A 25,719-nucleotide genomic window follows, 5' to 3' on the forward strand; every position below is an offset into this window, starting at 1 on the left:
TAATGAGAAATCAATGCAAATACACAATTAGCTATATAAAACAAAAAGACAAGAAATCGGCATGGGCATATTTCCAAATTTCGTTTTTTATTTTGTGTACTGTGCTCCGAATGGCTTTTGCCATTTCATTTTTTTCTTTTTCTGTCTTTAATGCTCTCCACATTCTTCAGTGCATTTTCTAGCATTTTCTGATAGTGATGATTACTCACCAATAAACACATTAAGATGAAAAAGTGAAATGCATTGCCAAGAACTGAGGTGGTATCCCTTCTGGAGACTGACTATGAGCATTATTTATTTATTATTTTTTTATGCAAACTTGTGTTTGATATACAAAGGCTCTCATGGCTTCGCTCCACCATCACTTGTAGCCTCTGAGGGGGGGATTTTGGCACCCTCCTCCCGTCACCTAAAGGAAGGTCTGCCACTGTCCTTTCTCAGATCCCAACCACATACCTAACCTAAACCTGAGCCTAATTCTTCTTCACCTTAAAATACAGTTTAAAACCTCAAACAGCCCTTTGATGAGGTGAGGAGGGGGCAAAATATCCACCCTTTCCAAACATGTCCTCACTCTCCACGTCTGAAACTCCTCACGGTCCCCACACAGATACAAGTGAAGCAGCCCACACACACACACACACACACACACACACACACACACACAGTCTGGGGCTTTGCTTGGCCGACGTTTGAATACCACAGTGTCGTTACCGTCTCCGGCCGCTTGGAGGCGCCCGGCTCATACTTTGTATCACCGAAGAAGTGGAGGCTGGGGAGGAAAGTGGGCTTGAGAAAGAAATCTCTCCTCTGAACTGTTTACCCTGACGTCAGTTTGCAGAACTAGCTCTGCCCTGTCTCCTTCAGTGTCTCCGAAACTCCTCTCAGTGAGAATTGGGGGAGTAGATGGGCTCGGCTCTGCTGCTCGCGCGCCCGGACCTCACGGAGTGAAAGACATGATTTCTTCCTGCACATTTAAAGTGGACTAAAACAGCTACACGATGAACACCTGCGCCTTTCTGCTCATTTTGACTGTTCAGATCTACGCCGATGGCATCGAGGGGCCAACAGGTAAGGCGCATATTCATCTCGATCCCCTGTACGCAGTTGGGAAGTTTCTACATATGGATCAAACTCCACTGAAAGCGAAAGCGGAGCGAGTCTGGTGAAGGTGCCAACTTTGTGCCCCCTTCCCCTAACACGTTTATCTGCGGCTTACTGCTGCTTCCCATGACTTACTAATGGCACAATGTTAATCCTCCCGGCATTAAATAAAAAATTCTTTCACAACTTTGTGAGCTGAAAGTTTTCATAGTGCCAGACTCCTGCGAGAAATGTTGGTTATGTTGGAGGACTGCGTCTGGTTGCTCAGGGGGGAAAGCTCCCATTTCCCAAAACAGCACAATCTCCTGCGCTACGCTGCTCCTGCTTTTCTTGCTCCTGCTCCGGCGCCAGGTAGCCTTAAAGGTGTGATCCAAAGTTAGAAATCACTTCATTAAAAGCGAGAAATGCTCCCCTTAGAGCAGACTTAACGACGCTCCCACGACCTTTAGGCAATTTCCTCCGTATTTGTGAACACGAGTCTTCCAAATCCCGACAGCTTGAACCAATCTGTGATGACATCCATAGACCAAAACCTGGAGCTGCTCCACACAGACGCTGGGTTACACAGTTGTGTACACACACTGACTCCCTGAAAGTTTACATCTTAATGAGGCTTGTGGCATTGTAATGCATAGTGATTTCTGAAACCATATTTTCATTAGATGATCCCAAAGGTGCAGGCTAACACTGTGGGGAAACAGTCTCATTCTCAAAGCTGCTGGATTTTTCCTCCTGATGTGTTTAGCTGCCTCTGGTCTTTTGGGTTGTCTAGCTGTAGAAGACATGCATGCTCACATTTGAGCTCTGAAGTCCTCTCTCCTGCACTGTGTCTGTCCAAGGAGCTAGATTTTTCACATTAAAGGCACAAAATCATGCAGTTAGATCACATTTTGTGCAGGAATATACTCTGACTTCTTCCCATTCCATTTTCATCATCCGGCAGGATAAAAAAACCTCTCCAATTGTGACAATCAGGCACATATCAGAGAGATGGAAGGAGACAGAGGCAGAGTGGTAAAAATAAATATCTTTTATAGGAATGACACATGACACAGACCCTTTCATATTCATTCACATTCATGTTTTGAAAAAAAATCTGCTTTTATTCCCTGAATCTATTCATCATTTATGCAATGTAATTACAGTGCTGTATTTTTTGAGATTTCTTTTTTTGTCTGAAGGCTAAAAAGGCCTGTTTGAGTCTCTTTGTCTCCTTGACACACCACACACATTATGTATATGTATGCATGATTTTACCCCTGTAGAAGATAAAACCGAGGTAATTAGGCCGCAGTATTGATAACATTTACACTGCAGTCTGCTTCAGCGCTGTATAGCTATGCGGCACAGTGTTTGCCACATGCATGTTGGATAAAAAAAGCCTGATCGTGTTGAGATTGTTTGACTTGGTTCATTGGAATTTGGCTAATATTTGTATTTCTCACTGGCAGTGCTTCTGTTTTTAGAGGGAATGCTCACTCTAACACTTGCATGCAGAACTCATTGCAACAAGCAGCAACAACAACGAAGGCATGCAAGCAGAATGTGTATTGTCGAGAGCTGAATGGAGCAGATCATTAAGAGGAATGGGCTGAGACATATGAAGGATTAAATCACACACACACACACACAGGTAATTAAAAGAGCTGAATGGAACAGCGACGCTCCACTACGGCTGTCAACAGAAATTTACATGGTGGAGCTTTTTTAGTTTGTTAACTGGGGTGTTGCGAGCCTCACCATCTGCGCGCTTACCCTCCCATTAGCAGCTAATAGTGAACGCTGCTAGTTTTTGTGCCTTCTGATCCCCTTGGCCTGACTCCCTTCATGCTTCCGCACCTGCCTACATCCTATAGGAGGAAATTAAGGAGCATAAACACAGCCTGGACTCCCACAGTCTTCAGAGAGTCTCCTCTGATTACTTATTGCTCCGATTGTGTGAAGATCACACCTTGACCTTGAATGCTTAATAACAGTTAACGCTCGGCACTCCGTTGGGGATTTCTCGCCTTTTTCACTAGATGTGATCCATATTTTCTTTCTTGCTTATGCTGCTGTCTGTCCAGGCTGTCAGTTCAGGGGGAAGTGAAATTATTAGAGGCTATGAAATATAGAGGCTCTCTGCTGAACTGGGCTGACTGTAGTGGGGTTGATAAGAGGAAGAAAATATCACATTCGCATCATATTTTCTCAGACACAAAGATGTTATGAACATGAAAGTCCAGTTTCCGGGTGTAGCTCTATGTGTTGGGTTTATTTTATGCTGTAAAACCCAATGTGACACTTTCACTCCTCTGTTGTCACTCATGGGAATTGAATGAATGTTCACTTACCATCTGTCTCCTCTATTAGCAGCAAATGTTGTCAGCTGAGTGGTGTAATTATCCTGTGTCTCATGACTCATTTCCCGGTTTGATCTAAAGTTAAGGCAGAATATCCTTTTTGCCTATTTCAGTGGCTAAGATAACACTTGGATCCAGATGAAAAGGACTGTGAAGCCTAGACCGTCTAGTTAGAGCATGGTTTGGAATGAGTAATATGTCAGGGCTTCAAGTTGACACTGTGTAACCATCACTGGGAAATGTAACACAGGACCACTTGCACGTATAAGCGTCAAGGAATTACAGCTGCAACAGCATTTTGATCATTACATAATTGTGCTTTTCTTTGTCATACATGATAGTGAACTGAATATCATTAGGATTTGGGCTACTACTCAGACAAAACAAGGCATGTAGACATCTCACCTTGGGCATTTTTCGCTATTTCAGACTTTTTTTTTTTTTAAGACAAAACCCGCCCAGATATACAGGCATTAAACCTTGATGAAGTACCTGAATAAATGGGCCTACCAGGCATATGCTTCTGGGGCCCAAAGTGTCAGGGGTCCCCTTGGCCTTCACTTGCAAAATGTCACCCAAATTCACACATGGTGACCAGAAAGTGACACAAAGTGATGCGAAACAACCACAAAAGCCATTAAATATTCTTACAGGAACACAAAACTACCTCAAACAGACAAGAGACACAAACGACTGTAAAAACGCACAAAACAACTGCAGACAGAACCACAGAAACAGTTGCATAATGACTACAAAGAGATTCAAAGGTAGGAGAGGTGGTGGGGCCCTTTGCATATCTGTGCCTACTTCCTCTTTTCTTTGTCATACATGATAGCAAACTGAATATCATTGCGAAGATCTCATCTTGGGTACTTTTTGCTATTTTCTGATATTTTTTAGACAAAACCCGCCCAGATATACAGGCATCAACCCTGGATGAATTACTGAACAGCCCTACCAGCCTCATGGGGCCCAGAGTGTCAGGGGTCCCCTTGGCCTTCACTTGCAAAATGTCACTCAAATTAACACGTACTGACCAGAGAGAGACTCAAAATGACGACAAAGTGGCACAAAACAACCAAAGAACACATCAAATGTCCTTACAGCAATACAAAATGACCCCAAGTGGACACAAAATTACGTCCAAGAGATACTAATGACTGTAAAAAGGCACAAAACAACCACATGGAGAAACAAAATGACTACAAAGAGACCAAAAACGACCACAAAGAGACATAAAACAACCAAAAAAGACATTAAATTTCCTTACAGCAACACAAAATGACCCCAATAAGACATAAAATTACCTCCAAGAGACACAGACGACTGTAAAATGATATAAAACAACCACATGGAGAGACAAAATGACCACAAAATGATTAAAAAACACAGAAAAGATGCACAAGGACAACAAAGAGACACAAAACTGCTCCTATGTAGGAGAAGTGGTGGGGCCCTTTGCATATCTGTGCCCAGGGGCCTATTATCTCATTATCCGCCCCTGGCATTAACAGGTGCACTGATACATGCAGGAAACAGACAGAAGAAAAACACTTCAGAGAATAAAAGGCTATAGAGAAGGCTCTACTTAAAAGTGGACAAATCTACTTATTAGACGACCAAAATTGTCAGCGTGAAACACATTTCTTCAAAAGAATCCTCCTGACACCATTTCTGTGTGCTTGCTGCACCAATTCAAATGACATACATTTGCATATTGGCTTTTGAGAATCCAGTATATGGCTTCACTATAATAGGCGTCTGAAAAAGCCTGAGATGCATTTGTGAGTTATTGCAGGGGAAAAAAAAAAAATGTAACCACCATGTAGAAAATGTTGCCTCGTACCACACAGTTGCATCAGATCCACAAAGTGGAAGTGTTCCCTGCAGGAGCCAGGCCACCATCTGTGGATAGAGGGTGAGGGGCGGTAGGGATTGGGCCTAAATCAGACTCCTGAAAAGACTGGTTGATTTCCATCTTTGCGGGATCACGGGCAGTAATTCAGAGAGCAGATGGAAAACTTTGCAACAAGGATGGAGGGGATTGGGGAGGAGGAGAAAAGGGGAGAGAATTTTCAGAGGGAGAAGCTGAGACGGACAGAGGGATTTATTCAGATACATTGTCAGGGTGTTTTGTTTTTCGGCTGAGGCCGCAGCAGGACTTTTGCTGGGCTCGTGTGTCCATTCTGCCTTCAGCACTCGAGTGAGTGATTAAACAGGGTGCTGATGAGAGGAGTCCTCTGCTCTGCAGCACGCCGCTTCCAGTTTCTGTCTCTGATCTATTGTAATGTGGGGCTATGTGGAGGAGAGCCAGCCCCCGATTGGCTCACATACTCATCTCACAAGACTGGAAGATGAAACACATCCATCTAGTGTATATGTTCAAAGAATTCTGCTTAATGCCAAGAGCCGTGATTGGTGCGCCTTAACATGGGAAGTGCGTGCTAGAATTGAGCGATATGTTAAAAATTTCCAACCAGTCACTGTCAGCCCAACAACAGCAATAGCTGATATGAGACTTGAGACGAGCTTAAATAAGTATTTCACTGCTGGAAAGATGGTCCTCTCATAAAACGGGGCTGCCTGTGCAGTATAAAGACGCAAATGCTTTTGAAATTGGTGCTGCATGACCAGAGAATACAGAGAAAAAGAGCTGTGGCATTTGCTTTCGCTCAAGAGGTAGAAAACCTACAATTTTCAGAACGCACTGCATCACACTGGACCAATTAACACTCCAGCTGGTGGCTGCCGTAATGCAACTTGACCATCTTGACACAGGAAACAATATGGCGGCTAGCCAGTGATAAATTGCCTTGAATATGTTTTGAAAACATTTGAGGTGAGAAATAGACAACACAGAAAAAGAGTCTTGCAGCACTGCTTGTTTTAACTGTAATCTCAATATTTTCAGCCTTCGTTTGGCCTATACATGAAACAGTATGGCGCCCACTTCCTGTTCACACATTCTTGTATTACAACCAAACAGTGCACTAAAATATTTTTCTGAAGTCATTTTAACGGAATCTTGGTTCATATTAGTTTTACCGTTTGAGCTCAGTATTTTCAGCCCTCGTTTGGCCTGTACAGGAAACAGTGTGACGCCCACTTCCTGTTCACAAATTCTTGTATTACAGCTTAACAGTGCACTAAAATATTTTTCTTAAGTCATTTTAACAGAATCTTGGTTCATATTAGTTTCACTGTTTGATCTTAGTATTTTAAGCCTTCATTTGGCCTGTACAGGAAACAGTATGACGCCCCCTTCCTGTTTACAAATTCTTGTATTACAGCTTAACAGTGCACTAAAATATTTTTCTGAAGTCATTTTAACAGAATCTTGGTTCATATTAGTTTCACTGGTGTGCTGTGATGCCAATCCAGGTGTTGAAATTTCAAGTGGGCCTATACAAAAAGTTAAGAATGAATTTTTAATTGACTTTATCAGTATGTTGAATTTGCCTCTTCTCAATAAAGAGGCAAATTTAATTTAATTTAAAAAATGTAATTAAATTTGATTAAAAGAAAAACCCTGTATAGGGAACCTATTTGTTGCTGTTCGCTCAGGGGAATTCCAAGTGTGTGACACATCAAAAGCCCCGATTGGCAGCCAGTGTGAGGGATGATAACATTCAAAAGGAGAAAGCCGTGAGTGGGACAATGGATTGCTTTATTGTACGGAGCAAATTACATCAAAGCATCAGCAAAGGCGACCTGCCACTGAAAGAAAAACTTTTTTTTTTTTTTTATTGATTTATGTTGTGATAAGAGTGATAACACACGTTATAGAAGCTATGGTGCACAGATATAAATACAGGTGTGCCTTGAGATTTTGCTTGCCCTTTGGTGTGCGTTGGGCACACAAAGTTTGAAAACCACTGCTCTAAGCAGCAGCTTTCACTAGTTTTTTGGAGGCAGACTGAAAAAAAAGAGACAAAAATCGCCCAAAATATACCAGTGATGTACTCAGCCAATCACATACATATTTTTTCCAATTGCCTAAGCCTAGCGTGTGTCCAATCAGAAGCCACCTCGAGCTGGTCTCATTTTTCTTGCGTACATCTCACTTTAGGGTGTGCTGTGCTGAGTGTGCAGTCATCTTTTATGCTAGATTGCAGCTCACACATATCTTGTGATGTTTGTGCTTAATTAATCCTGCTGATCATTCTGTTGTTCTCATTCTAATTATCACATCCTGTTTCTAAATCAGCGCCACATCTCTATTTTGTTTTTTGGATGAGGGCTTTGTGAGTCGTGGCCTACTCAGGCGAAGGATTGCTTGCTCTTCGGAAAGGTCAAGTGCAGGTTGGGAGTCATGTTTCTGGAGCAGAGAAAGAGCAGGTTAGGAAGAGGGTAGTGCTCAAAAGCAGGATTCTCTCTGCTGTGTGTCTCCTCTGCCGTCACATCTGGCCAGTTCTGCAGGCTCTGAACGGAACCACTCGAAGCGAATTGTTATTATTATTAATTTGAAACATGCACTGTGTGTCATATGCTATGAATGTTTTAGCATATTGATAGCGATGGAGCTCAAGAATGCATGCGTGTGCCTTGCTTTTACATTTTTGTCTGAATGCATGTGCTAATGAACGTCTTTGTTCATTTGCATCTTTGCCTGTGAGAGCTGGAAATCAGGCATGGAAGGTCCCACAGTACAGAGTGACTCAGCTCGTGACACTGTTGCTAGCAGGGGCTGGAGCCGCTGCTGCTCCTCTGAGCTCTTCAGGGTAACTGTGAGACCTTCCAGCACCCTGGAAAAGATGCCAAGACTGAGAGATTTACAGTCAGTAGCCTGCCTTGGCCTGTCTCCTCCTTTCCACTTCACAGCGACAGCCAGAGTGCAGGCTTCCCGGCTCCCTCGGCCAGGTGTTATTAATGTCGTATTGATCTTTCAAACTCCAGCAAGTCCATTTTACTTAAATTTGATCAAAGTGGCGTCCCGTCTGTTGCCTGTAAGTTTGATGTAGGAGTGTGAATTAGCCAGCCAGCCAGGACCTGCATGACGTAACACAAGGAGTCGGGTTTGCAGCAGAGAAATGTTCGTGGCATTGTGTCGAGCAAAGGACAGGGAAAAGTAGAAATCCTCTCAAACATGAAAGAGTGGGCCTCATTTCCATAAGAAGGCTGTATATATTACAAATAAGCTACAAAATATCCTCTTGATGTGCTGGTCTAAAATGACAGGACCATTATACTCATTATCACTTAAAAGCATATGTTTTACTTGAATAATGGACAGGGAAATTTATCATTCAACGCAGATGGGCCGGTGTTTACAGCCTGGATATGGAGGGGAGTGAGACTGCGAGCACAAGCACAGATGTGTAATTATCCAACAAAGAAATAAGCAGGGCTGTGAGTTGCAGTCCCTGTGTTTTCTTCCCCGAGGTAGCGAGCTCCAGACTGCAAAAGTGGGTCTGGAAGACTGATGCTGCGAGTGCTGCTCCTTATCCCCTACCCAGAGGAAAGAAAGCCTCCTGAGCAGTTTATATTTAGCCCACTGGCCGTGTTTCAGTTCTTTACCTTTCTCCTATGTCAACATATTCACAGCCAGATTCTTCCGGCCCTCTGTTGTTTTTGAATGCAGCGTGTAGTGAATGCTCAGGTCACCGGAGTCAGGGTTCAGGATCAGTCCAGGATTGCAGAGTCGAGATGTGACCTGTTGTCGAGCTGCCCGTAGGCGTCTGCATACAAAACCCCTCGGTGAAATCTGAACCGCTGACACTCCTCTAAAAGTCAAAACAGTCTCTTTAGGATGTTTTTCTCCCTGGCGGTGTAATGGATGCAGGTTTTAGTTGCCTTTGTGCCATGGTGCCGGCTCTCTAAGGGGAGGTGGTATTTCTGGTTTGACCGGTCCCTTTGGGCAAAGAAATATCCTCTCAGAGACCCAGCCATGAACCCGAACACTCATCACCATGATGTGTCTCACACTTATTAGACTGACACCCTTTCACATAAACTTTATTAGGACATTGGAAATTGAAGAGCATTAAAGTGTAACAGAGCATGGATGATGGCTACTGTGCCGATTTAGGAGAGTGTAATATTTGAGGCCTTCACGGCATGAAATCTAAGTAAAACTGAGCTCTTTCAAAAAACACCGCATTTTCTCAGTTATGCAGCGTCTACCTTGCATTGCTCGCCCCTGCTTGCTGTTGATTTGAAGCCGTTTGTCTCCCTTTCGGTGCAGCACGGTTGCATGGCACAGCGGTGACACTCAGCTGTGACAGCTGCTGCTGCTGGTGGGTTATGGGTAGGTCATGGCAGCTGTGGTAGCACAGGTGCCAGCTGGCGGTAAATCAGTCAACGGACTGATTCCAAACCTGTTGAGCACATACTATAACATGTATGAAGCACTTGATTTTAAAGTCTAATTTTTATTTATTTTGTATTTAATCTTTGTTTAAACAGGTAGACTGGGATCTCTTTCTCAATAGAGACCTGTGTACAAAAATGATATTTACAGTTTAAACATAGACAGACTATACTTAAAGCCCTGTTTGCACAGGAGCAATTATACCTGGGGACCTCATATTATTTAGAAATTACTCCACAGCGTCTGCGATCCGTGCGGCGCATTCACACAGGATAAGCAAATGTAGTGTTTTACCAGAATTTAATGACATTTTACTGGATTTGAGCTGGCTCTTCCTCAGAATGGGTCGTCATGCTGTGTAGCAAGATGAGTTTCCTTCATCCAAAATGCTGTCACAGCTTTCATTTATAATTGCCAATGCAGCCTCCATAATTCTCGACCAGGGAAGAGGCAGACATGAGTTGCAGAGAAAGCAATAACCTAAATACGACCTCAAATCACCATTGTGCTGATTGGCATGTTTGGCGAAATATGGTAGGTAATTTTCAATTTAATTTTTACTTGACAAATTATATGGCAGATTTGCACTGGGTCAAGATCCCAGACTTCCTCTGCAATTATTACAAATCACGTGATGTCGCCAGGTAGAGGAGCAATTACAAGCATGATTGCAAGTACATAAGTGCAGCCTTTTTATTCAAATGAAATAAGAGAATTCTTCAATTTTTTTTGGAGCTCATTCCACTTGTATGCAGCACAGTATTTGAAGCCATGTATATACCCTGAAATTCCTCCTACTTGTGACAGATGCCTTTTAACAAACGACACATGACTCCACAGTTTTGCTCTGTCCCAAAGTTATGACCTACTGGACCACCATTTCCAAACTAATATCTAAAATACTTCAAATTCAGTTACACCCAGAAGCACTCATTATTATTCTAGGACTGTCTGATGATGTCAGAAATTAAGCAACACTCAGCAATGTTTCCTTTCCTCTAATCTCATTATTGCAAAGAGACGTCTGCTTATGCATTGGAAAAAGAAAGAAGTCCCCACAGCAAAGACGTGGCTCAATGACCTTAGGAACACACTTCACCTAGAGAGAATAAGATACACTCGTGTAGACAAAACCATGTTTTCCAAGTGTGAACAAGAGGCACTGCTAATGTTAAGTTGTCCCGAGACCTGATGTTGTACGTACTGTATTGAAATGCAACCAGAGGGCAGAGGTAACTGGGCAGTTCTGGCAATAGAGTCTCATAAACACACAACATGCAATGCTGCTCCTGTCTGACTGTCAGGGAGGACCACTCCACCTTTTCATATAAGATGCAACATTGATTTAGAAAGTATCACATGTAATGACAGGCAGCGCCTTTGATACACTGCGTCAGGAGGCTTTAAGGTGGAGGCAGAGATGCACAGTGGTCTTTTATTAACAAGAGTGTGATGTTCGCCAACATGTTTTGGCCGGAGGACGTTAGAAGGGTTTTCAAGGAGTTCATCTTTAGTTGATGTGAAAACATCAAATTCGCCCAAACTGGAATTGCATGGTTTTCACCGGAACAACGTGATTGTTGCTCGCAGTTTCATCATGGTTTCATGTGAAGACATTGACACTAGTAGTCTGGAAGTTTTGTTGCCAAAAAGAAAAAAAAAAAAAGCTTTGTAATTTGTGTTTATATTGCAGCATGTATTTAATCCTTATTCTCCTCTGGACCGCAGGGGCATTGCTCTGGCATGTTATTTAAATGTAAATAGAAACAGTGGATAATCAGAATATGGGAGTGTGTTATGATATGCCAGCAGCTCGCCGGTGTCTGACCGCGAGTTGGGTTGAAAAGCTTTTGTCAAGTGATGTTAGTAAAAAGAGTTCGGGAACTCGGGCCCAGCTTTGACGCTTTGTTCTGTTCCAGGTGTTGAAGTGAGACAGAGCAAAAGCAGAGCCTATTGATTTCTCAAACACAGCCTGTCACAGTCAGCTTATTGTCTTCTTCCTCTAGAAACTCTCCTTTCGATCCTACATGACCTCCTATCACAATCCTCCTCACTTTGACATGCTGCTATTTCAGCAGTTGCTCAGGGGATTGTGAGTACCTTTTTTCATTAAAAAAAACCATCCCTTTCCCCCGTTGGCTGTTACACTTTATCGTTGTAAGACATTTTAGGGACAAGCAGTTCACAGTTGTCTCCTCTTTACCATTTCCCTCGTGTCATGGTACGCAGGATGCCCAACTCCAGTCACTCATTAGCAGCTGATTCATTGTGTCTATTATTCATTTCTTTTGACAAGGTGGTATAATTGCCTGAGGGCAAAGAGATGAATCTCTATTTGCTGCCCAGTGTATTTAGACAGTGTGTGAGTCAGTCCTGCAGGGACGCTAATGAAGAGAGATAGCTCCTGACCAAGAAAATATGTGCCCTTTATCTTCAGATCGCTGTGCTATTATTGTGTTGCTCAGAAACAGGTAGAACACAACTCCTCATAATACCCATATGTGTACTTTGATGTTCAGGTCTGTTTATACAGACCCAGAGACGTGATCTTCTGCTCACCTGAATGCCAGGTGGGGTGGAATTGACAAACCTTCCTTCAGGGCACGCTCCACAGCCCTTCAGGGCCCTCCAGGGCCCTCCAGGGTCCTCCTCCTGGTGATTGCTGAGCTGCTTGGCGTTCCTGAGAGACAGCTCGTCAAACAGTTTGAAAGACCTTTGTTTGTTCCTGCGCTGGCCGCCTGACTTGGTCTGCCAGCGCAGGGGAGGCAGGGAATGGGGAGGTGATTGCCCCAAGAGAAGAGGGGCTTGTGAGTGGGAACTGAAGTGGGCAACAACATGACCCGGAGCCTTGTTTGAGGAGCCTTTCATCTTCCCCGCCACAGTCAGGCAAAGACCATGTCCACACTAATGCGGATACGTTTGAAAATGCATCTGTTCTTGGCCCGCTGGCCGCGCTAAGCTTCCACAGACAATCTGACCTTTTTGAAAACGCTTCCCATGGATGAGTCTTAAAACTCTGGTCTCACATTGTGATGTGGAACAGGGGAAAAGGGAGCTTTTCAAAAACGCTGACACCGCCATTGTGATGTGATCTACTGTAAAGCTGCTGGCCTGAGGGGCCTGCGCGTGCCCAGTGGAGGAGATCTCAACGCTCCTCTATTGTTTTTGGCATTTTGATGCGAATGGCAAACTTTTTGAGAGCAGCCTGGACAGACTTGATGTGGACGGAAAGCTTTCATGCCATTTTCAAATAGCGTGGACTCTCTGCAGCCAAAGGCAGAGCACCGTTTGCATGGCTCACATTCGCTCACAGCCAGAAATATGCAAGAATGTCCTGGGAGCCCACGGGGTGTCGTTAACAAAGAGCTTAATTCAAAACCACAAACAGAAGATTAGAATAATTGCTTGGCCCTTGTGTGTGTGTGTATATGCGTGTGGGGTTTTCAAGTGAGTGTTTGTATGCATGCTGGCGAGTGCCTAGGTGTGTGTTTTGTATATATGGAAGGGGGCAGATTGGTGATTGTTCCCACCTGATTATATGTAAATATTTGCTGAACTCCTTTGGCCATTTTGAACTTCCATAAATCACAGCCATGTGGATTATTATGGAGCTTTTGTTTGCTTTATTCCTCCACGGTGTGAAAATGCTAATGAAAAAATTAGCATACTGTGGTTAGGACATATTCTTCTGATGATAAATACTTTGTGCTGCAAAGATCAAGAAGCTGTAGAAACTAGCTTTGGGGCAGTTTTGTGTTTAGAGAGTAGTCGGAGTACACAGTGTGTCATAGACCTTAGAGCAGGTTGGCCCTGGCCTTTGTCTGTCTGGACAGCCAGGGTAATTAAGAATCAGCTTAGAGCTGGGATTATGGCTGCAAGTAGGCTGATCACAGGGGACAGGAGAAAAGGCATTAGGAGAATGGTGGTTAATATGGGTATTACTCTGCTTAGCACTGGTATCATGTGACAATAAGACAACTGACAATGGAACCCTGTTGATGCCGAGATCCCTCGCTCTGCACTAATAGGCTTTACTGCAGATAGCTTTGTTTACCCACAGCATGCAGCACGCCACCTTCCCGCTTTATCTTCCTTCCTCACACATTCAAACTTTTTTTATAATTTGTCTTAACCTAATTAGAAAATGGTAATATTTTGCTGTACAGCTCCCTGAGGTATTTTAGCAGTGTTCAGACGTATTCGCCTTACACCAGCACCTTTGAAAGGAAACATGCACGATTGTTCATCTCTCTTGTGAATGCACACACACACTTGCTTGCTTTTTTTAGAGATATTTTTGTGGAATGTAATTAATGTTCTCATTAACTGAGTGAACGAGCTGTAAGGCAGAACTAAAAGCCTGATACTTTAGGAAACATGCTCGCTGAAATGGATAGCCGGTGTTTGGCATGTGAAACAGAGAATGGTTAGATAGCTTCTTTCTTGTCAGTCCAGCCTTTTATTGTGATCCGCATGCAGAGGTAACCCGATGCTTGAAGCCTCTGCACCACAAGTGAAGCCATTTGTTGCCCTTTAGAAAGGATATGGAAGCAGGCCAGTGTGAATAATAACAAAGTAGGGAGCAGGTTTATCCAAACACAAAAAGGTTACATCAAATGGCCCACCTAATTCGACGCATTACTCTTATTTGCACTGAACCCGTGCATTTATTCCTGGTATCAGCTCTGGTTGTGTTTGGAAACATTCCTGCAGGTGGATAGTTGGCAGAATTATCAGCGCACGACGTGACACTGCAATGCTTTGTTTTGACCTTGTTGAGAGGGAGCAGGGAATTGTTTTCCACAGTCTTTAAGAGCTAATCCCATCAGAGGGACTGCGCAGCATGGAGGGCTAACTCAGTCACGTCTGACGTAGCGCTGCCAGAACAAGAGGCAGACAGGAATGTGTTTGTCTGGCTAACTTGGCTTCATTTACTCCTGACTGGAAAAGCAAAGGAGGAAAACTCCTCCCAGACAACTTGACTTCTTAATTCCTTTGTCTGAGCCAGCTGGATAGGAAGCGAGCGTCTGATTCTGTGTTAGTGAAAGCAGGAGTCAACTTCTGATTGGACTCAGTGGTGGGTTATGGAGATGCAATGGTGGCTCAGATCATTATAGCAGATGAATTAACAAGGTTTTACCTCTCAGAGCAGAGTTCCTCGCTTCACTGGTCATCTGTTGGCTTGGTTAGGCACATGTGCTCCTGGTGGACAGGCTCATTCGGTGCTTAGGCCATGGAACTGAGGATTTATCGCAGTCTAGTGAGTCCCTGTGGCACCACAAAGTCCTGCTAAAGGATTTAAGATCGGTCTATCCGTCCGTTTGTTATTTTCTCCAGAGATTGGGAAGTAAGATTTTTCTGTAGTTCCAATAAATGCTTGTGTCTGCACCTGTGGTTGATACCATCTGGTTGAAATGAATGATGTGAGAAGTGTGGGCGAAAGGTAAAGATCAGGAGTTGCTGAGTAGAAAATGTGGTTTTCATTAGTGGTGACAGTAGGGATGGAACGTTATGGGGTTTTATTGCAGACTGTGGGAAAGAGACTGCTGGACAACCAACAGTAAAAGAGACTGTTAAAACAGGCTGCATACACACCAGCCTCAACAGAGTCACAAGATCATTCATAATCATTCACTGGCATATTGTATACGAAAGATATGAGGTCATTTCAAATAGCCTGGTGTTTTAAGATTGTTTGAATGTTTTTTTTGTGTCACAAAAAATATATTTGTTCTGTTATGCAATAAAAAATATAGTTTCTTCACAGAATGTAAGGTAAAGTGATTCCAGGATGTTTAAGGTTTTTTTTCCTACATTTTGATGATTATTTGGATAATATCATGATTGTGACGTAAAGTTTTCATATCGTCCCATGTCTAGGTGACTGTATTGTGTATTTGTACTCATTTGCTGTCTAAAATAAGTAGAGAAATTTTAGTATCAAGTCCCTCTTTATAAAAAAGGGTTTAAAAATTGCAACTAATTGCTTAAAAATGCTTCATAGACCAGTCATAAACCGTAACACCCACACTATAAGGGGTGCCAAGTTGTGAAAAATCCCCTTGGCTAGTTCTTCAGTTACTACTCTTAAGACATAAAGGGTTTTTTATTTTAATGAGATGTCAATAAGTGGAATTTTGGTTCAGCACCTCTTCTCCAGGAGGTCAGAGGTCAAACGCTCCATTAGAGGGAGGTTTCCTGAGTGAATTTAAAGAGCTAAAAAAACAAATCAAGCATACTGCTAAAGGAGAATAAATTTGGAGGAAGATATGTGAAGCAACGATAAAGTGTGAGGTGAAAAAGAGGCACATACCAGTGTTCTAAAAATAGTAGAAAGCTAGTTATTGTAGTTTGGGACCTGCTGATTGAGGCCACGTAGCAGCATGGTCAACAGGCTGTGACACAGCTCATGGAGGCTAACAGAACTCAGTCAAAGCTGAAAACACAGACAGGTGGATGTAAAGGACGATATTATCATCTAAGACAGTGGTTACCAACTGGTCCATCCAAGGGGTCCAGATTTCCATTTCCATTTCTGGTCCATGCAATTTAACACATTCAGTGTCATACGTGTGTTTGGCCATATGGTCAAGCTAGTTTGCTGTCTCTGTCAAGTAGCTGTCTGTTAGGTACTCACTCTACAGCAAGAAACAGCACTTCAAAGTAAAACCTATATGCTGGAAATTCATTGTACTTCAAAATAAAGTGTGTTTTTTGTTGTTTGCGGGCCACTTGTGGTCCCTCTTGGACTGTGACCCACCAGTTGGGAACCACTGATCTAAGATGTCCTTGAAGGTCAATGAATCTGCTTAGAAATACTAGGAAAAAGATGCTCCTTTTAACTCTAGGACTTGCCTGAGAATCTTCACGCTTTAAAGTTTTCGTCAGTATCAAAGGATTGCAATAATCGTCTGCACATCTGTGGGCACATTACAAACAGGAACTAATATTAGCTAGCTCTGTATACTTTGTTTTTGAGTAAGGCTTATGTTTCCAGCCCCAGAAGGTGAAGGAGGAAGTTTCACATTAGAGTAAGGAAAGGGGTAAATAATAGTGCTATCATACTGATGGAATGGTTAAATAATCAGCATGCAAAGCATTCACGAAAGAAGTAAACGGTTGGCATATTAAAGTGAGTTCGGAAATTCTGCATATTCTTTATGGTAAGTACACGTTTGAAGTCACAGCAATACTTAAACGTACGCCAGGGCTAAAAACAAAAATTAAAACTCTGCCAAAGTAGATTTAGCCCAATATTTGAGCTAATTTTAGTGACTGTAGCTCAACACCTGACACAGTTGTTTCACAGTAGTCAGTCGCCATCTGTTTGCTTTTTTGTGAAGGCTTTTATTTTGAAGCAGCTGTAGAAAGTGTTGAGTCTGAATTACCGGAAGACAAACGTGGAAAGCATCTGCTTCCTCGCAGCTGTTGTCTGTTGCTCTCGATCTTCTGCTAAGTTTAGTTACTGTGATGAATTGTTCTCCACTTTTTTTTGTCTCGGTCATAAAATGTAGCACTGGGCTGTATATATATATATATGGTTAAAATAAACAAAACACTTAGTAAAAAGAAAAATATAGCTGTGACGTATTCTCTGTAAATTGAGCTCTCACTGTGTCAAGGTGCTCTGCTGTTCTTAATTTCTCTGTCTTCACTGCTCCATCATTCCCCCTGCGTGTTTCACCAGGCTCTGTGTTTTCCTCTCCATCTTTGTCCTTGTCCTCTCAGCCTTAGGGCTTCTCTGGGATCTACAGTATGCTCAGTGTTTCTGGGAAGGGCTCAGTATTCTAGGCAGGGAGAGCACGAGCTCAAAACAGGCCTGTCTTTGAGTATGTGTGTCTGCCTGCCTCCCCAGGCACTCATTAAGCTGGTGTGTGAAGGTGTGTGTTTCCGGAGGCTGTGGGGGGAAACATGCGCGCATGTGGAGGTTAAAAGGCCCCCGACAGAGACATAATTTCCCAGCCTGGGGCGATGGGAGAAGGTAACTTCATTAGCCACTTCCCGCTGTACAGATTAACTTGATTATACTAACCAAGTCTCGATGGCGACAGTGGTGCGGAGAACAAATGTCACACCTGGAACAAAAATCTGTGCAATTTTTTCATCCTGAGAAATGGTCTGTGCATGTGTCCGTGCGCGTGTGTGTGTTTGCATGTGGGTATGGGTGTGTGTGCAATAAAGGGAGGGAGAGAGGGAGGGTCAATTGGTACACCTGGGACATTTGGCTGCTCTGTAATTTGCAAAGTGACTCATCTTCAGGTAATGAGCAGGTACAGACCATCTAGGAACTCCTTTCTATAATTTGGTTGATTGAAGTCACACTCTTGCTTTAATGCATGCCCATATGCACACGCACACACACGCACATTATTTTTATGGAAGTATGAGTTAAAAGTCTCTCATTTCAAAATGATAAGATAAAAGTGAGATTCTCTATGTGGCTGCATTTTTTTTCAATACTGCAGATAAGCAAATTTACACAGCAAAGGTGTCAACCTGAGTCACATGACTTGGACTCTTCTAGTCAGAAACGGGTCACAAATCTGATTACTTCAGTCAAGACAAAATCAGGAAAGACTTGCAACTTGGGCTTTGGCATCAGTTACTTCCAACTTCAGTTTGACTCAACCATTTGACTTAATTTCCTTAATTAACTAACATTAACGTAGGGCTGGGCGGTAAAACAGTAACGATAATTATCTCAATATAATTTTCCTTGATAGAGATATAATAAAATTCAATAAATCCTTGGTATAATTAAACCACCCTTACACCCACAGAGAGGGTGGTAATGCACCTGAAAGGCCAGTTTCCTCCTACAATTAACCGCAAGAAGCAGAAAGAGCAGCAGCAGCAGTAGTAGTAGAAGAAAAAGCTGAGATGAGCCACTATTGTGTATCTGCAACGCTATAATGTTACAACAACATTCAACATGCTCATTAAGTTATTTTTTGTATGATTGTTTTTGCCCACGGATAACAGCGCAGCACGACACACAATTGAATCCACCTCATAAAGTTCGCCATGGCAGCTGTATGGGTAGTCACCTCATCTAATGCTAACAGTGACTTAGCAAGTTAACGTGAATGACTAAGCGGCTATTTTATTATTATAATGATATGTAAATAAAACTAATGAAAACTAATTAATACGTTTCCTCGTCCCTAAACATGATTTCTGCCTGAGTCACGTCAGATTAATTTTCATCGCCAATAAATGACCCTCCGTTACTTCACGACTTCATCAAAGAACGTCTTTTGTTATTGTTTTATTGAGAAATAGCAGAAATGATTACTGTGGGTGTAAAACGTGTACAAAAAGTACTGACCACAGGTGAGATTTATTTTTTGTCTGTTTATTTTATTTACAGTCAGCTAAAACACTTATTTTAACCCGTCTGCACAAAGGGTTTGGCATGCTGCCTACCAGAATAAAAATTTCTTTGTCTATTTATTGTTATATTTATTGAAGGTATTTTGATTAAAATTGTTTTGAATCTACCTCAGATTTGTGAAATGTTCTGCTATTTGGAAAGTGTTTGTCATGTTCTCACAGTAAATGCAATTTGAAACCACAAATAACCATCATGTATCTCCGACTGTCACTTGGGAGCAAAAATCAGCCTTTAAATTTGAAACAAATAATGATTTTAACTATTTTATTACTGTTTTTTTTTTTTAATTGTGATAACATTTCTAGCCATGGTGCTCAGCCCTATGTTAATAGTATTCATTCCCAGCAAGTTGACACTTAATTCCCAGATGCACTTTGTTTGAACCAGCCCGACAGCATCCAATCGAGTTGCAGGACAGAACCATGAAGAACTGACATTATGTTACTGAGCGCCAGTTGGAAAAAAATGATACCACAAATAATTTGTTACCGTACAAAAATGACTTGATGGTCACCAAAAAATAAATTGTAGTATGCAAAATGTGGGACTCGAAAATTAATAACAGGGATGCAAAAACTTCCAACTTCATTTGGAATTTGAAGTTGCACAAAGAATGGTAAGGTCAAGGTTAACACTCAGACACCCTCTGTCTGTGATCAGCTGTTGATGCACCCAGCCCACTAACATCACAAATATATTCTTATTCTGTGGGAAACACTGAATGTTCGTAATAATAAGCTCTAAATCCCTATAGGATCACAACTATATTTGCAATTTTGACTTGCCCTTGTAATTTTATTGCAAAAAAAACACCCATAAACATCACAACATGCATCGCAGTTTTTAGAAAAGCTGCCGAAAAATCAGCCATTTCAGGCTGCAACAGTCCCCAAAACAGTCTGTGAAATCCTGGAGGGAGTGAATGTTAACATAGTGAGCTAATAGCTAACTTCATTACTCTGTTGTTAACATGGCATTACATTTGTCAAGAGCACAGTATGACTTGTTTGGGATTCAAAACTCAAAATTTAGGACTTGGACATGCCTGTCTTATGACTTGAGACTAACTTGTGACTTGCAAAACAGTGACTTGGTCCCACCTCTGGTACACAGTATGAAAAACGTCACTTTTCATACTGCAGTACACCATGAAACCGGTACACTGCTGCAGCACTCCCCCTCTTCTTTTTGTTTTGGTTGTTTTACCATTCCTGCCTCTGTACCACAAAGCATAACTATCAGTGCTTTCCACTTCGACTGCATCTAAACTACCTGTCAACATATCTCTTAGGGATAATATGCACAAACATTTGCAGTCATGCATAGTCACACACTCGCCTTTTCATTACTCCGAGGGCAAACAACATTAACCTCTTTTAACCTGAATTGATCCGCAGCAGCTCTTGACTTTACTCTTCACATTAGCTGATGGGATTGGTGTGGGTTTACAGATATGTTAGTGCTCTGCGTGCCCCCTGAGATGCACCTTGGGCAATAGAATTAGCAAGATAAGTTTGTATCATTCCCAGGAAGCAGTTCATCGAAACAATCACTTGCCATATCTTCATGGCCACTTTTGCAGCCCTTTCATTGTCTAAGACTTTATTGACCAGAAAATAGAGGAATTTCGTTTCCTTGGGCCTGTTAGATTAGAACTGTCTAAGCCTTCCTGCGTGCGTCAGATTAAACGCTTTAAATCTCTTGAGGGAGTTGTCGTAAAGGCCACTTTCATGAATAGTCTTGCCTCTTATCCTGTAATGCATTGTTATGGCTTTGTGTCTGCACTCACCTGTTGAAACAGAACACTTTTTTCTCCGTGAATGTGTGTATATTCTGCGAATTCTGCATTCTCCACACACACTCTGCTATAATATAACATTCATAAGCAAGACTTTACTGCCAGGCCAGACTAAAAAGTATTCCTAAGCCTTCTGTCAGACTCCCAGCGAGGCTATTTTTTCTGACCTACAAATGCTTCAGAAAACACACACACATACACACACACACACACACATGCCTGGGCTTGTCAGCTCCCCAGTCATGTATCCTGGTCAAGGTGAGGAAGTGTGAGGGGGGCAGGTGAAGCTGGAGAGATGCAGACACATGGAGATGAGAGGAGGGAGCGAGGGAGAGAAAACGCACCATCTCACACGTCGTGCCGACAGCCGCCCTGTTGTTGTCAGTCTCAAGCTGACAGGCCAGATTCAGTGGAATTGTGCCGAGCTGCCGCTTTGATGAAATGTTTTCAGGAAATGAGGAAAACTGAGTCGACTGCAACCTCTGGCTCTAAAGAGACAAAACACGGCGCTCATGAAAATGAAGTTGTCCTGGCGATGATTGCCGGAAGAGTGTTTCGGGGCTAATTTTTCTTTCCTCGGTCACTGCTCAGCGAAGATGCCACTAACAGATCTTGATGCTGCGGGGTAAATGAGCACATGGACACATATTATAATTTCAGGAAAATTACAGCTTTCGAATTCTTCCAGTCATCTCCATTATCGTGGCACTGTGTGTGGGACTAGGGTTTACAGCAGAGCCACAAGGCACCAACAAACCCAGACAAAGACAGCCACTCAGGTAGATCATTAGTGGTTATATCAACATGAAAGCTCATAACACACCATGCTATGTTATTATCTCGGCAGACACTGTACTCACATTGTTTTGGCCTCTAGCAATATGCAGGGTGGAGAACTTCCTGTCGCAGGTCCTGTTTTCCATGCCACCTTGTCAGGGCCTGGCATCTGCTGCCTGTGTGGAGAAATGCTGCCCTCTCTCCACGGCCTTTGATAAAATAATCTACATCCGGAAGAATGTTTTCTATGAATGTTTTCGTGGTTAGGACAGGTGTTTTCTACTTCCTGCTTATAGCGTCATGTTAACAGAGCAGGGATACAGAGAGGGTTTCTACATTAATCCATGAGCAGGACTGCTTTATAGCAATATTAGATTTACAGGATTTGTGCATCAGCGTGAAGAAGTATCTGGATTAGTCTGGTATTTTAGTGGTGTTGAAATAATTAGATTATGAATTGATTAGTCGCTTAACAGAAAATTGAGAGTTTTGATTGAATATTAATATTTAAAGTGATTTACCCTCTTAGAAAGAAAAGGTATAACTCAAAGCTTGTAGAGTTCTTTGGCTTTGACTTTTACAACTACCAAAAATAAACTGGTTCAGAATCCGAAAAGTTGGTGGAAATGTTGGTAGGAGAGGTTCTCTAGCGATCCCTGCTGTGGTCTAATGGTTCCACCCGTAGCCCTCTCAGGGTGCTCTGTCCAAAACCTTTCCACCTTCTGAAGTCTATTTATGGTTGGGCACAAAACACTTTTGATGAATGTCTGAAAAAAGTGTTGCACAACACTTTCCTTTCATGTCACGCACCTGGAGACTTTTGTTATGTCACGGACAGCATCATATTTTGTCACACAATTTGATTGGTAGTGTTACTATTGTTGCCATGGAGAAAGTAGTTTAAAAAAGTAATTGACTACATTACCCTTAGGTCCCTGTCCCACTAATCACGGTCTTAGATTACAGGTTAGCCTGGGGCCAAGGGAACCACATTCAGCATCCTTGGGCTTCACGAGGCTCCTAAAGGGCCAGAGCTGATGTGGTCCAGCAGAACCCACAACACTAATAGTTCACAATGGCATTTTTAGGGGGTGGAGAGTTTGTGACATCACAACTACTGCTAATGCCTTTACTATTTCAATGGATTTCAATGGTGCAGTAGAGCTGGGAACCAAAATGCAGCCCCAAATTATGACAAAAATTAAAACAATTATTTAAAAAACTGCCAAATACAGGGAACTTAAAAAGAAGAGAAGAATTTGGGCAGACCACGTGGTACTGTATGGCTTAAAATGATGGTCAAACAATCAGCTATGGCAGAACAAATGAGGTGATTGAGGGGATTCCAGATATATTTACATTTTAAAATACCATTTGAAACATGAGTAAACACTTGAATATAATAAGGTTGAGGATCTTTTTTCTATTCTTTTTTTTTTTTTTAAATATGTTTATTGCTTTTTTAGATTATAGAAATATAGGAAAAACAAAGCCAACCGGCATAGTACATCATATGTAACAGTGGCCACAGTCAGCGTGATTAGTGCAAGGTGTTGTTAAAAGAGGTTATTAAAAAAAAAGTGTATACAGTAATGGAATAATATACAAAAAGGGTGAAAAAGGGAGTCAATATTGCAAATGTCGTGGGGGAGAAAGTTCCAGAGGTGGGGGGCAGTACGGCTGAAGGCTCTAGAACCCATGGTAGTCTATTGGGCAGATGGTGATGTGAGTTGGATTGCAGAAGAGGATCTAAGAGTACGGGAGAGTGTGTAGATATGAAGGAGTTCAGACAGGTAGGAAGGCAGTATCTTGGAATCGATGAGATATTTAACAGGAAGCCAGTGAAGTTACTGGAGAACAGGGGAGATATGATCTATGGAGGGGGTTCTGGTAGTGATGCGGGTGGCTGAAATCTGGACCAACTGGAGTTTATGGCGACACTTGAGAGGGAGACCAAAGACGACGGAATTGCAATAATCAATATGGGATGTAACCAAAGAAAGGGCAAGGATAGCAGTGCTGTGAGGTGTAAGTGATGGGCGAAGACGATTAACATTTCGTAGACAAAAGTTTGCAGACCGAGTCACATTACTGATGTGGACCTCAAAGGACAATGTACTGTCCAGAATGACACCCAGACTCTTAGTCTTTGCCCTGAAAGAAAGGGTGAGGATCTTTTAACTCCCATGCTTTCAACAATCCTTAAAGAACTCTTTCTTCCAAAAAGGTTTTTTTTAATGAAAAGGGTTTTTAATGGAACCCTTAGTCTTAGAAAGAACCCTTGAACAACCCTTTCTTTAAGAAAAGGTTCTTCAGAAACAAGTGTTTCTGGGTAGAGCCTCAGCCCCTCAGGAACAACCCTTTAGGAACCCTTATTTCTAAGAGTGTTTAATCAAACAACAACAAAAAATCCAAATATTTGCTGGTAATGCCTTCTCAAATGTGAAAATTGCCTTCAGACATAAACAATTTGATGATGACAGTGCCTCTGGTAAATTGCGAAAAAGTGGTATTCACTACAAATATAGCGTCAACCAATGCCAACCAAATAAAATTACCCTAAAACCCAGCGAAAAGCCCCTGATAACTGTGATTCTGTTTGTTATGAAAATGACATTTTGTAATCTGATTTCCAGAGATGTACCATGATATTCTATATCCATGATGTGATATATAATTACTTGTACGGTGATAGAAAATTTTACCCAGTGGCCCACTGCTAAGCACCATAACCATACGGAGGTGCATAACACACCAGCACACACATAGATAGATGCCTTTTCTCTTTCTTTTACTCACACAGCTTGAAGTAAGAAAGAAAGGAGTTATCTCAGCGATGGTGCACACATCATTTGTGCTCAAGCGGAGTGGTACGTTCACTTTGCGCCCAAAGCAGGATTAGTATGAAGATATCGTGGAGTGTTCCTTTAGTATCTGCCAGAGGTTTCCCAGCTGTACTGTGTATTCTCCACTTGGCCTTATAGGTTCTTTTAACTCTGCTCTCGCTCCAGCATGCTCAGCAAAAGTCGTTCTTACCTTGAGGAGGAACGAGCACAGGGGGGTTAGAAGAGGTGGTAATGCTATTATCACTCGTCAGGCTTTGGCTCCGATTGTCATGCTTTCTTTTCACGCGGCGCTCCATTCACATCTCGATCGACCTGATCCATTCATTTGACACCATTCCACCTCCCCTCCTCATGCCTTTAGGCTACGCATTCACAAGGGGCCTCTATTTACACGGCCGCCTCCTTTTTCCCACATTATTTTCAGATGTGTTTGGCGTGTTTTTGGCAGTGGTGAGAACTTTGCATGTCTTTAGCGCCCACGGCACACACAGCGCTAGGAGTTGAAAATGTTTCATTTTTCTCTGCAAAACAGCGCCACGCTTCAGACGAGTTTTCAGGTGTCTCGCAGCAATAACCACAACCAGAGCTTTTTCATATGCATGTGTTTAGTGCTGCTGGAGCTGGAAAAAGAGGTGCTCGGTGGGCACAAGCGTATCTTCCAGATCTCTCTCTCGTCTCGCTCTGTCTCTCCAGCAGTTTTTTTCTTTCCCTTCACTCCTCTCCTGCTGTCTTTCCTTCACCATTTTCCCTCTCTGTTTGGCTCTGTCTCATCCTCCTCCTCGTATATTTTCAGCCCCTGCTCTGTGGGGTCTCATGCTGTCCTGTGTGAAGCCTCAAATCAACACCAGCAGCAAGACCGGGCAGAGCTGGCGTCATCCCGCAGCAAGGCCACACAGCAGCGCGAGATTGACGGGCTCTGTAGCCAGATGCGTTCTGCTTCACTGCACTTTGTGTGCGTCTGAGCGCGTGTGTTTGTGATTTTCGGGGATGGAGGGATGGGTGTAGAGAAAGGGAATGAGAGACAGAGAGAGGGAGAGGGAGGAAAAACAAAGGCCAGGGGGAACCAGCTTTGCTTTTGTTGAGTTTACATAATTAATGCTTTGTTAAACAGAACTGTGTCTACACACAGTATCAGCTCTGATCACAAA

General features: G+C 42.6%; 1 protein-coding gene across 4 annotated transcripts in view; it reads left to right on the forward strand.

Moving 5' to 3' along the window:
• The first annotated feature begins 766 nt into the window (after positions 1 to 766).
• Positions 767 to 25,719, forward strand: part of ptprub (protein tyrosine phosphatase receptor type Ub) — a 215,832-nt gene continuing 190,879 nt past the window's right edge. For all 4 annotated transcript variants that reach the window (XM_078171863.1, XM_033640425.2, XM_078171864.1 and 1 more), the window contains exon 1: positions 767 to 1,071. In XM_078171863.1, the coding sequence (XP_078027989.1) occupies positions 1,002 to 1,071 (70 nt within the window). In that variant the 5' untranslated portion in view covers positions 767 to 1,001. The remainder of the gene's footprint in view (positions 1,072 to 25,719) is intronic.

The sequence above is a fragment of the Epinephelus lanceolatus genome, chromosome 10, assembly GCF_041903045.1.
Source record: "Epinephelus lanceolatus isolate andai-2023 chromosome 10, ASM4190304v1, whole genome shotgun sequence".
Taxonomy (NCBI): Eukaryota; Metazoa; Chordata; class Actinopteri; order Perciformes; family Serranidae; genus Epinephelus; species Epinephelus lanceolatus.